Below are 17,697 nucleotides of genomic sequence, written 5' to 3'. Positions count from 1 at the left end.
TTAAAACACTTTTCGTCTCTAACAGTGTTGCTCTTTTCAGAGGAAAAACCGTTTTCGCCAAAAATTTGATTGTAAAATTATGCTTTCTGTTTAGGCTGAATATGTCCCAATGATTTTGTCCTAAAATTGGATTCGTGACGGTGGGTCATCGTGGGATGAAAACTAAAAATTATCACAAAAAAAGAAGTTTCCCAATTTGATCAACATAACATCAAAGCATCGTTTCACGATCAAATTTCGGGGAAAAGGTTCTGTTTTCCACTGAAAAGCAACACTGTTGGAGGAGAAAGGTTCTTTTGGCTTCTAACAGTAAAAAGCTTTCGATCCTTGGAGTACCTTCAAATATTGAAAGATATTACCGTCAAATTGATCAAAAAATACCATAGAGCTAAATTTATTGACTTTATTTAGAATTAGACTCATTTTTTTATTATTATTATTTAGAATTATTTTATTATTATAGAATTATATTATTATTATTATTTAGAATTAAAATTAAACTTAATTCCAGCCTAACAGGCAAAATTCAATTGCAATTTTAAGAATTACTAAGATTAAAAAATCAAAATTATAAAATTTTATGTTGGAATATATGAGAGGGTAATATGTTTAACGTATAATTGTTTACCGATTCTTCATTTTTTGTTGAGTTCTTTTCAAGATTACGGTTTAAAATTATACTTATTTCCGTCCCTGTGGTATCTAATATTTTTCTTAAAAAAACCGTTTTTTTTAATAGTAAATATTTAATTTGAAACTAGTACATTGAGGTCAATGGGTGATTAGGCAGTAGTATTAAAATAGTTGTGATCAAGGATCGCAAAAATTACAGCAAAATATTGAAATTTAAAAAAAAAGAAAATATTCTTACCCTGAGATTTTTCTGTTGAAACTTGAAGAGCTTACGTGAAAATTCAGTAGTTATTTTGAAGTGGACGGTGTAAATCATATTGAAATAATTTAAGGTGGTACAGAAAGCGCAGATGTAAAATAAACAGTATCCAAGATTTCCCACTCCATCAGAAGAAAATTTTTCTAAATCTCCAAGGCTAAAGACCCGCTGTGACAATCGAGTCCTGGGGCTCTTCCTCACGTTGAAACCGAAGAAAAGGTCAATCAAACGGTGAAACGAAGGCCAAAGAAGCTTCCGGAAGAACCTTAAAACAAAAAATTATGGCAAAAAGACTCCGTTAATATTTTTGATTGTCTTCGGCTGACAATTGCACTTTTCACCAAGGGGTTATTCATATGCAAAGAGTGGCTCGAGTTCCCGGGTTCCCTGGAAAAATGTATGGGTTCCCTGGTTCCCTGAGTTCCCCGGGTTTCCCGTGGATTCCCTGGCCAGATTGGCTCGAGTTCTCCGAAATGAGTTGCGAAATCACTAAAATCACCCTTGCTTTTCACTATTTCATTGCGTTTGCCAGCCAATGTCGGATATTTTGTAAAAAATAGCAGATCTACTAGATATGATGATGGTGATGAAAAAAGAATGTTTTTTTTTTCCAAGAATAAAATCACCTTCTTTTCGACATCACCATGACGCCATAGTTTTTGGCGTTTTTGGTCTTGTACAAAATGTCACCCTGTCCACTTCTTATTCGTTGCCAATTTTCACTAAAGTTTCACGCAAATTCTTGCAAGGGTACAATCACTATCACTATCACTTACCTTTAGATAAGAATCTGGATGAATATCCGCACATGAAGGTGGCTAAATTGGTCACAAAACAAGAACGCACATGTCGCGTGGTCGCGTCACTTTTTTTCACTCTCGCGTCACGCTTGGCACTGGGTCGAAAGATGGCGTGATCTTTTGACAGCGCGTCGATTGCGCATGCGCAGCGGCAATTAAAGTGATCCTTTCAAAAGGTTCGCTGCTGTGACATGAGCATTTATCTGGCCAATATCTTATGTTAATATGTTAAAATATACATTTTTCAAATTTTCATAGTTGTTCTATCATCGGAGTAAATAGCTTATGCACATTTTTGTTTGTTTATCTTTTTTAATATTGTTGATTTGCCTAGAGGAATGTTGATCTTTTTGAAAAGATCGATTTGACGAAACTTTCAATGGGTCACTTCGTTTGATCCTTTATTTGGATCACTTGAGGCATTCTTTAAAGAAGGATTATTTTCATACAAGTACTTTGATGAAAGTGAACCTTTTTGGCCATGATTCTTTTGAAAGGATCCCCAGTGAACCTTTCATTTTTACCAGTGTGGAGTTTATTCTGGAGAAAGTCCCTATAGACGATAATTTTAGCTGAGATTTTTTATACAGTCTCTAACTAGGTGTGTATATGGATTCTAAAAATATATCCAATCTTTCGGAGATGATTTATGTGAAAATTGTGAGATTTTCCTATTTCTCACTCTCCTTACCGTAAGGATGTCCGTGTTTTGTGAGAATGTTTCGTAAGAATTAATTTTCTTCAGAAGTGTTTGGTCATAGTGTATGAGTATATGATGGTAAATGGGAGAAAGGTAGAAAGCAATTCTCTAAATAACGTTTCCAAGGATTAAATTCTAATTGAGCAAGTGTAAATTATATCTTGCCAACGTTGTACATTTTCCGAGAGATAGATGAAAATGTTAATGTACGATTGGGTTGTGCCATGTTTACAGCATTCTGCTCATTTTGAACCCACTCTGTCTTTTCCTTTTGCAGATAGTGTAGCCATAAAAGTGGTGGACAGGAGTCGATTGGATGCTAGGGCACTTCGAATGCTCTCTCGTGAAGTTACAACTCTAGAATGTGTTCACCATCCAAATATTTTAAGGTAAATAATGTTTTATTTTTCACAGGAAGTCTCCTACACAAATTCAATTGAAATTTTTCAATAAATTCTAGTGAACAAGAGCTTTTATCTTGAACTATATTGCTATTATAAATTCTTGTTTGGCTAAATACTATTAAATTGATTAACGAGCAATTTGATAGCATTTAGATAGAACTGTTAAGTAATTAACTAATTATCAATTCCAAAGCTGTGTGTTGTCCATTTTATTTGTCTATTAATAAAAATCTGTTTAATCCTGTAAGGGCGAATGGGACACCAATATCCCAAAAATAAAAACTAATTCTTCAGACTATTTAGAGGGAAAAAAGGCAAAAAAATGGTCTTGTTATTGGGACACCGGTGTCCTACTCGTCCTTAACAGGTTAAGATATTGATGTTTTTAATTTTTTTTATTTTAGCATTATGCTCAACGCACAATAACTTTTGTTTAGTAAACATGTTTTTGACATTTCAATGAGAATGAGTGAGATCTAGATCTATAGTCATCTCGCTCATTCACTTGGCAAATTTTGAAAATATGCTTACAAACAAAAGTTATTGTGCACTGGTCTTTATTTATCACAGCAATTATTTTACTATTTAAAAAAATTATTGTACCTTTTGTTAGTTTATCTGCCTTTTATGCCATTATACAATTGCAAATATCTTGAAAATTGGTTTAGTGCATTACCGTATCAGGCTTTTAAAGTTATGCTTTGGTTATGAGTAATACAATTTTCAATGAGCGCATGCAGGGTAGACCAAGCGTGCTGGTTGCCAACATCCAACCCCCTGAATAGAATCAGGAGTTATGGCGGAAGAAGCGCATTGACTCTTCGCAAATGGAGTATGACCTCCAGTGAAGAGGATGACTGCGGAAATCCCACTCAAACTACATAGTATATCTTGGAAGAATGTCCATCTCGCAAGTTCAGTGAAGGAGTTAATATTCAATATGAACTGATAGGTCAGGCCATATCCAGGTTACAGTACTTTGGCTTGCAAATTGTAAATTGTGATTAACATTAAAATTTGAAGTTCCGAACTGAAATGTAATGATACAAAGAGCTTCTAATGTATACTAATCATTGAAGGCATTGAAGGTGATCCCCAATTATATGGCGAAGTTCACTAGGACTATAGGGTAGTGGTCTTTCCAAAGAAGTTCATATTGTGTATAGCCGGTTTAAGTCGTAAGTGTATTTAGGGTATTATGCGCCACTGATCTCCAATTACTCACCCCTAACGAGCTACTTTTCTGGTATACGTCGGCGGTACATCGGAGGCTAGATCGGTCTCGTTTCATCGAAATAGAGTTTTCCCCTAAAAACTTTCCAGGCTGGATCGTGCTCATCCTTGCGAACCAGATGACCAGCCAGCCCATAGGAGCCTATTCAGGGGTACTCGCTTGACAACAGTTAGCTCTCAGTAGCGCTCATACACGCCATGGTTGTATAGGCTCTGGAATCGTCCCTCCTAACATACGGGGCAAAAAGTCCATCGTAGAATCTCCTCTCAAACTTGGCTAAGAGTTCGCAATTCTGTTTAATGAGGACACACGTTTCAGACGAATACATGAGGACTGGCAGGATCATAATCCTATATAGTAGTAGCTTTGTCTTTATGTATAAGGTTCTGCTGGACCGTAAAACTCTTGATAGACTGAAATAGCCCCTGTTGGCTTTCAGGAACCGTGAGCGAATTTCTGTTTAAATGTTGTCGACTGTGATTGTTGACCCGAGGTAAACGAAGGAGTAACCAACTTCAACTTTGGATATGTTTTAGAGATTACCCCGGCGAACATTTCGTCCTTAGACGAAAATAGCGTTGAATCATTCCTAATAACGGTTTTTCAAGGTCAAAGATTAAAAAAAAACAGAAGAGAGCGCATTTATCAAGTGAATGGGGTCATGTTTGGGCTCGTTGGAAAGGTCTTGGAATTTCCTATAAAAATGAGCCGGTTCCAATCGGTTCTGAATCGGTAATGAACCGGTTCATAGTCGATAACTGATTTTTATCCGAAAATCGATACTTCTAAAACAATTTTGGAGGATCTTTTGAATGATATATGAATCGGTTCAAATCGGTTGAGAACCGGTAAATGGTAAATGATGCGAAAGTACTTCTGAGGTATATAGGGGAAACTGGAGCACCACCAAACACGGGGTACCACCAAACACGGGGTACCACCAAACACTAATTTTTATTTCTAAACTACTTGGACTATCTCGACCATTCCTTCAGTGGACAAGCATCCCTGTAGTGTCTATAATTTCCTATCGGTCTTATCCTCTGATATCCAATATCCGATTAAAAAATCGCAGTGTTTGGTGGTACCCCGTGTTTGGTGGTGCCCCAGTTTCCCCTAGAATCTAAGTCACGAGTTCGAGTATTTCGCAAAGCTTGGGACGCTTTTGCTGTTTTACTATTATAGTAGAATACCAATTTCCGATTTTAATTGGCTAGTAAAAACTTTATTATTAATATAATAAGTACTTTAATGGACAATTGTAAATTCCGACAAATTCGTTAGCCATAAAAGTAATATTCAATTAATAATACAGCTTATGTTTATTTAAAAGCCGAAGTGTTTTTGAAATGTAAACTGTTTTCAAATGACAATCAAATCGATATTATTTCAATTACCAGATACAATCAATGAGAAAAATTAAGATCCTTTAATTACTTTTTATATATTGGAATACAAGGGTGCTTTCAAGATAAAACCCATGGTATGAATTATGAATTGAAGAATTAAAAAAATTACAGCAAAAAAAAATTAATTGAGCATAATGGTGAGTGAGAGTCATCAAACAATAAGTGGAATCACAAACATTTTTTGTATGATTGAATGACTCACATTTTTTAAGGGATATTTCATAACACTGTCCTTTGAGGTATTTCCTTTTGACACCTGCTCCCACTATATTTGTTCACCTACTTTTAGATGGGAGAATGATTTAACCAAAAGTTAAGATTGATGATTGTGATGGGATGGGACGAATTGCCAGATTGATTTGTAAAGCAAATGAGACAAAATTGTTTGGATTTGTGCCAGGGATGCAACGAGTGTTCTGAGTTACCCATAATTTTCCTCATCTCATTTTGCCTTTAGGAATTTACTCTCTTGGAATATTTTAAGATGTATATCATATGTTTCAATTCTTCCCACTTGGTCAGAGTCACAATAATAGGATCAAAACACAACCCAGAACTATTGTCCCAAGAGGCATTTAGATTGAGATTTGGGCGGAAGAATGTTACATTACAACTTGTGGTGTTGTAAAATGGCCTCTTGAAAATAACTCAACGCCTTTTCACTTTTGGCACCATTTCATGCTACGTATATAAGTAAATTGTCTGGAATAGCCAAGAGGACAAAGTGATTTCTTGTATATCGTAGAAAGATGCTTCCTCATGAAATTATGTCAGGAAAAAAAAGTAGAACAGAAACAGGATTCATCAATTTTCTGTGCCATTCTGCATCAGAAAACTTTTCCAAATTAATAAAATTAATGAAACTGTTCGCTCTCTCTTCCTCTTATTCTCGCAAAATTTGGCTTAATGACAAGATAAATTTATTTTATGTAAATACTTTATATTCTGCACAGGCTAAATAGACAATGGTGCGGAAGGATAATAAGTCTCCCCTTCCATTCACCAATCTGTTCGTATACTGACCTAAATTCTCTGATTATTCTCTCAATTTTTGGTTGGGGAATTACTATTTTTTGTCCTGAACTTGTCCTATTGCATGATTTGATGGCGTGGAATCACTGAAAGAGTCATACAACATCGGTAATAAATAAAGAATTCTTATTGTATTTTCAATTTCATTGTATACATGAAATTATACACAGAAAAAATATTTTGAAAAATTGTTGGTTAAATATTTGTGAATTTCTTAGGCTTACGGGCTTACAAATACTCGTGAATTGTATAATCCACTAAAGTGTTTGTAAAAATATGTACTTTCATAAATATTGTTCGTAACACGAACATTTGACAAACATTTTTTGTTTTGTTACAAACATTTGTTCGTACATTTTTGTGTGACTGACGAAAGTTTACGAATGAATTGCAAAAAGTTTACGAACATTTACGAACAAATGTTTGTAAGAAAACAAAAAAATGTCGTTATGTTATGCACAATGTTTGTGAAAAAAGTACAAACATTTACGAATTTTTTATTGGGTTATTATAATAAGCATTTCGTAAGTCACCAGTCGCAATTCACAAACATTTATAAATAATTTTACAAAATAGTTGTTTTTCTGTGTATATTTTATGGTTGACAAAAATCGATAAAATATGTTAAGCTTGAAATTTATTTCAACACCAAACCTATACCGACCGTTTTGAGTAGTTTTTCCTAGCACGCTTGGTCAAATGACAGACTGTGGTAGGTAAGATACTTAACAATTTTTCTTGAAAATGAAGAAAAAATAAATGCCTTTTAAATATGCGTCGATTTTAAAAAGTTTTTAAACCGGCCAATTTGACCTGTCTTACTAGGTTTAGTGTTAAATTAACAGATCTATAACAGAGTGTTGAGAAAACTTATCTCAGGACAAACCATTAGCCTGCTTTTAAACGAGGGTATTTAAAAAATGCACCCCACTGTGCTATGCACCGGCGAGTCTTGGAAAATCTCCCCTTGAAGTTAGTGTCTGAATTAAATCTCCCAGTTAGCTGTTATAATACTCCCACTTGTGTCTCGACTAAAAAAGAAAGTCTAGCAGACTTTCTATTTTATTCCGAAACGTTTCGAACTTGCTCTGAGGTACATGGTATTGGAAATAATTTAATAGAAGTCAAAGAGTTACCAAGTAAATATTAATGGTTGATGAAAAATAAATTAAAAAAGATATTATGTCAAACTTGTCTCACCACAGGGTTTTATGACATGTTGTCAGAAATTTTAGGAAACATCGTTAGTTGCTTTAGAATCCGAAAACGTTTTGCTACTAACGTTGCTTTACAATAGCTAATGTTTAGTTTTCCTTTATATAATTCATGATAGCTAGACTTTATGAAAGCCTTCATCTTACTTTAGTACTCCTTGTGTTCTCTTAATAGAAATATTTCGTTTTTTGGAGATTTTACTCAAGAGATTTTCATAGAAGGATATTTTTGTGCGCCGAAATGTAGGCATTTTTTCGTCACAGAGACACAGTTTCGTGACATATTTTTGGCTGCTTAAAACGGGTTTATTTCGAAGTGCATCGAAAAACGAAGAAGAAGATATTATAATTTCGAAAGGGCGGTTTCGAATGAAATACCCGCATTTGAATGCTGCAATAAGGTCAAATTAAACATTGAAAGCGCTGGAAGTAGGCTTCATAGTCATAGAGAAAGTTAAAATTTCTTAGTCCGAACAGGTGTAAAATTTTCAATGTTACATAGGCTATTAAAAAAAAATCAAGTTATTTCATGTGAAACAGAATAAGTGGATACATATTATAAGTTTTTAGCTCCTTGTTTATCACAAACTTTTGAAAGAAATATGTAACGTTCGTTTCGCAAAGTATATTTTGTGTTTTTAACTTTAATATCAACAAAAACTTTTCAAAACACAAACAATTTATCAAAATTATTAAATTTTTATTAAATTAACACTGAGTTGTTTGCAAAGTTGTGGTAGTCTATTTTGTTTAGAGAATTACTTAAATACTTATGATACTTTCAAACTCTGTTGTAATAAACAAAGTCAATTTTGTAAATTAAATTTTCTGCATTCCAGACTTTTCGAAGTGGTGGAGACACTAAATCGTGTTCACCTGGTGACAGAATTCATATCGGGTGGCGAATTGTATCACCGCCTAATCAACGAGGGGCCAATTCCTGAACAACAAGCAAGTAAATTATTCAGACAACTTCTATCCGCTGTGCGACATATGGTAATGCTTAAGCTAGTTACAATTGTATATAACTCGGATATGTAACTTCTCCCAAAAATCATTTCAGCACAATTTGGGATTTGTCCACAGGGACATCAAGGCGGAAAATGTGCTTCTAGTCAATGAGGATAAAATCAAACTGGCGGATTTTGGGTTTAGCACACAATTATCAAATGGTGATTAATTAGTGTTATATGACAATAATAGATTTCATGGAATGCAACATGGAACTACTATTTGTAATTTGGCGTTTGGGAGAAATTGTCAGGAAAATTCCATTGCAAACTTTGCTAGGATTTTCCTCTTCCTCATAGCAGGAAAAAGTTATAAATGCATGAACGCCCAATGAATATTAATGGGGCAATTATCACAGAAAGGACATAAAAGAGAAAATTTCGAGAGACAGTTGAAAAAAAATGAGGAAACATTGAAAGTCCGTGAGATTTATTTTTTTCCCATTTGTTTAGTCTCAGACAAACTTCTCTTGAAGAAACTTTCTGTGATCTCCAACTATTTTTCAGTTGAAAGTTTTCTCTAACGAATTATTCATCCTTGTTTTGAAGTTTTTGGAGACCCTCATCCTTATCTCGTGTGAAAAATTGCTACAAATAGCAAGAAATTTAAGAGAGAAAGTTACCTATGTATTTTTTTTAGTTTTTCGGATTTTTCACTGGCGGGAATTGACTTTCAGCCTTTTCTAGAAAGTAAAAAAGCCAGTGATAAGCCTAGATCAGATTAAAGAGGTGCGATTCCTTCATTGAAAATTTGAATTGTGGCAAACTCGAACGATATTTATACATAAATAATCCAAATTTCGTTGGAGATAAAGCCGTAATTAAAGTCAGGATTATTCTCTTGAAAAATAAACTTGAAAAATATTGCGGTAGAGGATGAGTCCAAATTATAGTGCTTAAAAGGTTCATGTTCGGAATTATTTAGAAAGCAGGAGACGCAATATTTGATTAATTATTATTTCTAAAATTAAATATATAAAATTGGAGAACAGATTTCAACACTAAGCAAAAACCTAAAAAGGGAAAACAAGTCTATGACAGAGTTGAATTAACTCTACGAATATCGATGCAATTGTTACTCTTTTTTGTTGTAAATTTTAGTAAATAGAGTTGAAACAACTCTTCGTGCGAGTTGAATTAATTCGTCGGATATCGATGTAATTATTACTCTTTTTCGATGTAAAATTTCATCTCGACTGAAGTATATGCTTAAGTGTTTTCGTTTTAAGAATATACTTCAGTCAAGAAGATTTTCGTGTGACAAAGTTCATATGGAACATTAACTAAAAATATGCCTAACAGTGTTTCATGAAGACATGTGCGTGCAGCATACGTGATATTTCGCTCGATATAGGGAACTTGAGGGTCAAGAAAATATTAATGAAAAAAATGATAAAACAAAAAAACATAAAATTGCAAAATCCTATCCATTTTGGGATTTGGAAAAGTTATCTTAACTCCAAAAAAAGATTTTTTTAACTCTTGTTGGAACGAGTTATTTGTTATTTTAACTCTTAAAACGAGTTATTTTCAGTCTTAAAAAGAGTTATTTACACTCTTTTGTCATGTAAATTTTAGGAAAAAAGGTTAAAACAACTCTTCCGAATATTACACCTAAATAGAAGTAAAATCAACTCTAAAATATAGTTAATCGAAAATCACAACGAAAAAGAGTCAATTTAACATCGATTCGAGTAAATTTTACTCGATTATTTTTCTGAGTGAATAAATTAACCTTAGAAATAACCTATAACCGCAAAATCGGCCGCTAAATTTTCAATTCCATTTACAAAACCCAGTATAATGTTAGGAAATAAGATAAGAAGAATTGGAACACGGAGTAGTCAAAATAACTAAATTCGAACTCACAAAATAGAGCACTCGTTAAATTTATGGCACCGCTACTTTTTTGGAGTAGGGTAAGTGTGCCAAATTCCGGCCAGCTTGCAATTTCGGCCACCCTTTTTGTTCCTTGAATTTAATGAACTTTTATATTTTACGTACTCTAGAGATTACAATGCAAAAGAATAACAAAAAATGTAGCTTCGACAAACGGGATGACGTGAAAAAGGCATTGGAAGAATTCCCAAAGGGCAAGGAACTATGAGAATGAAGGTGGCCGAAATAGGGCACCAAGGCTATGTCTATATTTTTATTCATTATAAAATGTATTAAGAATGATTTTAGAGTAAATAAAGACGGTAAACTCTTTACAAGGTTCCCAGCAATACTCTTTTAGAAGAAAAAATAAAAAAAATCAATTTGAACTTAAAATATCACATTTCAAACTTGAGACTTTGACGCTTGCATGCAACTATGCCGAAATTTGGCACACTTACCCTATATACGAGGGTATACTAACAATTTAAACTGGGTTACAAATGAGAAGAAAGACAATAATAAATTAAAATACTAAGAAAAAAATATTAGTGATTCGTCATTACCTGTACGTACATGTCAGAATCTATGAAATCGTATTGTATATTTGAAGATCTTTCACTTACATCCAATTTTTGTGTAAAAATATACCAACATTTTTTAATGTTAATTTTACACATTTTTAAGGGTAAAATTTACATGGAAAAGGGTAACTTTAACCCCTAATACTCCTAAAAAGCACAATATTTACACCAATTTCGGATCAATACTGCAGGGTAAAATAAACCTTTTTCGGATTTCTCTCAGTGAAATATCTTTCTATAATTTTTTTTTTTAATTCCCTTAACATGAATGTACTTGAATTATTTTAACTTTTATTATTATGTTTCTTTTTTATAATTCTTAAATAGTGTGTAGAGAAGAGGGGTAGCGAACCCTCCTCCCTGTCGCTCTTTCATTACATCATTGCTTTACATCAAATTTTTTGGGGAGTCATCGCAGACGGAAATCGATATCTCATACCGTTTGGTCTCCCGAATGGTGACAAAATGCAAAATCTGAAAAATCTTTAGATATCGATGCTTGGATTAACAATTATCATAACTTACTCGTCTCCTAAATTAATAATTCTTGTATAGTCGTCAAAAATTATTGATGGAATTGCAATAATTGCTGATTCAACCGACGATATAGCCCATATTGCCCTTTTTGTGAGTTTGAATTCGAACAATAAAAATAATTTATAACGATTAATGTACAAAGTTTTAAAGTTGCAAAGTTCCCAAGAATAAGAACTTTTTACTATTTATTTACTATAATGAATATTAAGGGAAGGTCTAGGCCGTTCAGTGTGCATTCTACTGAATATCTGTATAAGCTGCCTAACAAATCTGTTTGTTTCTTTTAATATTTAAAAATGGCCTATTTTAAAACTTTTCATGACCTTCGTCGCTTCTGTACCCTGGATTTTTTTTATGTATAATAACATTTTCAGTGAAGTGAATGAATTTATAATGAGACAACAATGTTTCCGCAGAACCATGTCGCACTTTTTGCGGAAGTCCTCCATATGCTGCTCCCGAATTGTTTAGTGATGATGACTATGTGGGGAAGCCAGTTGATGTTTGGGCATTGGGGGTGTTGCTATACTTCATGATAATTGGAAATATGCCCTTCAGGGCACCTACAGTTCCTGCCCTCAGAGCTGCTGTTCTCAAGGGAGACTACCTCCTTCCGGGTCACTTAACTCTTCCATTAATTCGATTAATCCGTAAGTTTTAACAAGAATCCCCGAATTCCTTTAATGAGAACTCCCTCAGTAATGCTTCTCAATGTCTCTTATTTTAAAGAGCGAATTTTAGTTCATGTGCCATCAAGGCGTCCCACAATCGAACAAATGATTCAGTGCCAGTGGTTGAATAACCCGCCGAAACCACCGAGTGAGATTAACCGGAAAAAGTCAGGTTTCTGGCGTATTAAAGCCCGAAACATCCGATCATCTCGCTCAACGAAGGATCTCAGTCAACTTGACTCTCGCAGTATGGTCCCAATTGCTTGTAACACTCGTCGGGGAAATAGTGTTCTTGAGGAAAATTTCCTTTTTCCCCTGGATGTTATCTCGCGTGATGAGCTAGATAACGATCAAGTGAATTCTGTTCAGCAGCGTAGATCTTTCTTTGGAGCCAATTCCAAGAAGAAGATAGGCCCTATGGAGACAGAACGTAGAGAATCGGGAAAGATGTTCAAGAGGAGCAGCTGCGTGGAAATTATGAGCGCCAATGAGGTGCTAAATGATAAAAAGCACATTGTAATTGAGTCAAAATCAGCGGTGGATATTCAGACCAGTAGCACACAGGATGATGAAGTGCGGGATTTCTTCATGAGACCCACCTTCACTTACGATCTCAACCACCTCCATCCGCTGGAAATCGAAACTAGGCGCATTCTCGAGAAATTGGGCATCACTGGAGAGATGCTCTGTCATTCCATATCAAGTGGACCAAGGAGCGATGTTATAGGTAAGTAATTTTTTACTCTTTCTATCAAGGGGTAACTCATATTGAGAAACCCTCGCCAATTGTCCGAGAAACGCTTCGCGAAACCCGAGAAACCCAATTTCTGCATCGCGAAACCCGAGAAACCCAATTTCTGCATCGCGAAACCCGAGAAACCCAATTTCTGCATCGCGAAACCCGAGAAACCCAATTTCTGCATCGCGAAACCCGAGAAACCCAATGTCTGCATCGCGAAACCCGAGAAACCCAGTGTCTGCATCGCGAAACCCGAGAAACCCAGTGTCTGCATCGCGAAACCCGAGAAACCCAATGTCTGCATCGCGAAGCCCGAGAAACCCAATTTCTACATCGCGAAACCCGAGAAACTCAAAAATTGCATCGCGAAACCCGAGAAACCCAGTGTCTGCATCGCGAAACCCGAGAAACCCACTTTTTGCATCGCGAAACCCGAGAAACCCAATTTCTGCATCGCGAAACCCGAGAAACCCAATTTCTGCATCGCGAAACCCGAGAAACCCAATGTCCGCATCGCGAAACCCGAGAAACCCAATTTCTGCATCGCGAAACCCGAGAAACCCAATGTCCGCATCGCGAAACCCGAGAAACCCAATTTCTGCATCGCGAAACCCGAAAAACCCAATGTCTGCATCGCGAAACCCGAGAAACCCAAAAATTGCATCGCGAAACCCGAGAAACCCAATTTCTGCATCGCGAAACCCGAGAAACCCAAAAATTGCATCGCGAAACCCGAGAAACCAGAAACCCTTGTCAGAAAAAATGGAAATGAGTTACCCCTTGCTTTCTATCCAAGTATAAGTGTTTACTTTTTTATTTCGTCAATTCTGAGTATTTTTTTCACTTAAAGAATTCATTTTCCATGAGAATCAATCAACTCAATCTTAACAAATGTTTATGCAAATCCAGTTTAAAAATAACTCCACTTTCTATGTGCAGTGATTTGAAAATGAGGCTGTAAATTAATTATAGTTTTTACAATCTGTGAAAAGTTGATAACTCATGTGGTAAATCTCACTGCAGGTGCTTACCGAATAGTTATAAATCGTCTGCAAAAGCAAATTCTGATGGCCAAATTGAAGGAAACCCTTGCCAAAGAGGAAGCAAATGCCACCAAATCCAAAGGAAACACCACCTCATGTGTCATTTTGTAGGATGATAAAAATATGGAAACATCACAATATATTATCTCTTTTGGGATATGGAACTTTTGTGCCCAACATTTCATTTTTAGCCACATTTCATCGTTACATTTTGTCTTTTATTCGTTTTTGATCTTTTGGTATTTTAAATTTACAATTCGACCTTTGAACATTTTGTTTCTCGAAATTGTGTACAAATATCAGAAAATAGTATACTCAAGGACATATTTTTTAGACAAAATTAACTCTTAAGGCGATACGCGTTCCTAAAGCTGTATTAGAGATGAAATATCTTTTCCTTCTGTTATAATTCCCCCACGTGTGTCTCGGCTAAAATACAAAATCCTCAATCCAAGTAAAAAATACTTTCTTCCCAGGTTAAAATAATGTTCATTGGCCATTTTTTAAAGTTGACATATCAAAACTGTATTTTACGACAATGATACAGAGAATTGGAATTTTAAATGTACATATTTTAGCCCGTTGATCCCCAATTTATTTCGAAAACGTAAAGTTTCGAGGCCAATGAGAACTTCGTCAACAACAATTTAAAATATATCTAGTGAAAAAAAATTGAAAATGGCGAGATAAAGGACTCTCCATTCTTTGTATTAACTCCATTGGATGATTTTAAACTAAAATTGTTACTTATTTGCAAAAGCATGTTAGTTGTTTTTAACCTTTTTACTTTATTTATCGTACTTATTATGATTGATTGTTTTTCAAAAGCACAAAATTTCCAAAAAAGTTCAAATAATACAGTTTTTCAGGGAAAGTTTTTACGATAAAAGATAAAACTCGATCCTGAAATATTATCTTATTACTAACTGTTATAAAGGTTATAATCCCCCTAAAGGCGTCTTCTATACGGGGGGATTTCGAAATGCACCCCACTCTGCTATGCACCGGTGAGTCTCGGGAAATCTCCCCTAGTGGTTCATGTCTGAGATAAATTTTCTCCACCCTCTGTTATAAATTCTCCATGTGTGCTCTAACTAAAATAGATAGTCTGGAAGACTTTCTATTTAATTTCGAAACGTTTCAAACGTCAATCACACAGTGTTTTACAATCAAAGAATTTGTTAAAGAGTGGTAAAGTTAATATTTATGCCTGGTGACGAACATTTCATAAGGAAAAGGAGATGAGGCACCCATCCTCTATATCAAAACAGTCTTACCGCAGGATTTAAACGATACATTCAGAAGAGAGATTGATACTGTCTCTATATTTCACCTGCTTTTCGACTTTTGATAATTTGAAAATAGATCACGAGAAAATATCTCTTGAAAAACAAAAAAAAATTAAAATCGCTTAAAATGTCAAAATATTTGAAGAACATAAACAAATGGTGCTTTCGAAGAAGGACATTTTAAGCGCCAAAAGATAGGCAAAAATGCACCAGTCTAAAGCTCAGTGGGGGATTTTTGTGTCAAAATGGCGGTTTCGAAATAAAATCCTCCCGTTTAGATGCTCCCAATGGAGGACTTTTAGTTCGAAATGAAGGTTTCAAATCAAAATTTTTCAGTTTCGAAAGCTTGAAACTTCGAAATGCTCGAAATTTTCAAGTTAGAACACTCAAAAATATCCTCTTAAGATAAAATGACACCCACGACCACGACACCCTTTAATCAACAAATCGATAAAATTTCCGGTTAAAGTATTCCTTGTATCATTTGCACTTTAGTTTATTACAGTTTACTGGGTATTTAATCCGATTCCTTCAGATTTTCGAATATTTTTCGAACATTGTGACTTTTCAGATGAGTTTGAATTCGCCAAAAGGTAGGTAAAATCGATTTGGGGTAAAGCTCTGTGGGAGATTTTTCTATTGAAAAGGGGATTTCAAACCAAAATACCCTCGTTTAAATAGGCCTTCAAGGTATCAAATTTTAAACAAATCTTTTTGAATGCTTTTGCAAGCCAGGATGCGTAAGACGTCAGTGTTAATTATGTCTTAAAATATAATATGTCCTTTTCTTCCTATATTAATCGAAAATTAATTATGCCAAAGACAATGTGGTGAAAATTCAATGCTGAAGATGAAATTTTGGTAACAAAAATTCTGCTAACCATCTCTTTTTACCTCCATTAGATTATATATCAATTATATTTTTATCTGAAGCCAGTAAGAGGAACGTAATGTGAAATTACATTTATGTTGGGTAAAAAAAAAGGCCTGAGAAATGGTAAATGAGAGTGAAGATGGAAGAGCTTGAAGGTATGATTTATGTGTTGTTAGAGGATGATGTGAAGCATAAAAAAAAGACAGTATAATAGTATAAAATTTGCTAATAGATTTTGAAATAATGTGATCACTATTGTGATTTAATATCGTTGCACACAAAGTAAACCTCTTGGCCAATGAAATAAAGAAGCAGTTGAGCTGCTGAAAAGAAGAGGATCAACGATATTTAAATGTTTAAAATTGATAAGTTTTATTAGATGTTCTGTATACTTCAACTTTAAAGTATTCAGAGTGCACGTGGGTTCCTAAACTTAAGTCAAGAATTAGAGAATAATAATTATAAAGTCAATACCAATGCTAAAAAGAAAATAATAAATCCTCCCTTTTATTTAAAAAGAAAAAATATAAGAAAATTCCACTTAGAGTGATGCTTTATCGTAGAAATGAAGGAAAGTCTTCGTTGCATTTAACAACAAAAAAAACCTTTCACACTGTTCAATGAATGCACAATGAATTTTTGCGTAAAGAAAATCTAAAGAATAATAAAGAATATCTTGCTAAAAAAAAAAGAAGCAAGAATTATATCTTACCATTAAAGGCCAATAGTGAACGTATTCACACCAAAAGACACCAAATAAATATATATAACAATCTTATAAAAGAAATAAAACCTTTTTCATATATAAAAGAAGAGATTTTAAGATACAACAAATATTCGCATGTACTTTCTCATACTCTGAAAGATATTGATGCATTTTTATTATGTTGAAAGCGAAATCAAATACCATTGATAGTTGAATTAGTAAATGATGAAAAAAAAATGTAGCATGAAATTAAATGTTAATTGCAGCAAATAAAGACAATGTTATATAATTACTCAAAGTGTTTACAGAATTCCCCATTCCCTTGCAGATGAAGTAATTAAAAGGTATTTATTGCGTCCAGTTTTGATAGTAGCCATGCAAGAAGACATTCGCCGATTGCTCCAATCTCTTTGAAGAAATTAATAGATGGAAAGGTATGTTGAAATGACTAATCAACAATTAGATTTATTTATCTATTCTTGTCTCAGTAAAGGTTATATGAATAATTTGGGGTTGCAAAATTACTATACACTCAAACATACGGTAGAAGACACAGTGAATACGGTCCAATCCAAGCACAAGTTCCAATTCCAACCTTAAAAGAACTTGTACGGAAGGGACAAGTAGGGCATTTTAATTAAAAATAAAACATTTTTGTTCAGTAGAAGTGCTGATAATTTT

At 34.3% G+C, this 17,697-nt stretch overlaps 1 protein-coding gene across 2 annotated transcripts in view; it reads left to right on the top strand.

The window, feature by feature from the left end:
• Positions 1-17,308, top strand: part of LOC129806348 (serine/threonine-protein kinase NIM1) — a 60,595-nt gene extending 43,287 nt beyond the window's left edge. For both annotated transcript variants that reach the window (XM_055854902.1, XM_055854901.1), the window contains exons 4-9: positions 2,670-2,781; positions 8,525-8,681; positions 8,749-8,857; positions 12,111-12,344; positions 12,424-13,092; positions 14,128-17,308. In XM_055854902.1, the coding sequence (XP_055710877.1) occupies positions 2,670-2,781; positions 8,525-8,681; positions 8,749-8,857; positions 12,111-12,344; positions 12,424-13,092; positions 14,128-14,258 (1,412 nt within the window). In that variant the 3' untranslated portion in view covers positions 14,259-17,308. The remainder of the gene's footprint in view (positions 1-2,669; positions 2,782-8,524; positions 8,682-8,748; positions 8,858-12,110; positions 12,345-12,423; positions 13,093-14,127) is intronic.
• Positions 17,309-17,697: the final 389 nt, after the last annotated feature.

This window comes from Phlebotomus papatasi, chromosome 3 (assembly GCF_024763615.1).
Source record: "Phlebotomus papatasi isolate M1 chromosome 3, Ppap_2.1, whole genome shotgun sequence".
NCBI lineage: Eukaryota > Metazoa > Arthropoda > Insecta > Diptera > Psychodidae > Phlebotomus > Phlebotomus papatasi.
Note: the sequence above shows the minus strand (reverse complement) of the source record. Positions and strands in the feature narration are given on the sequence as shown.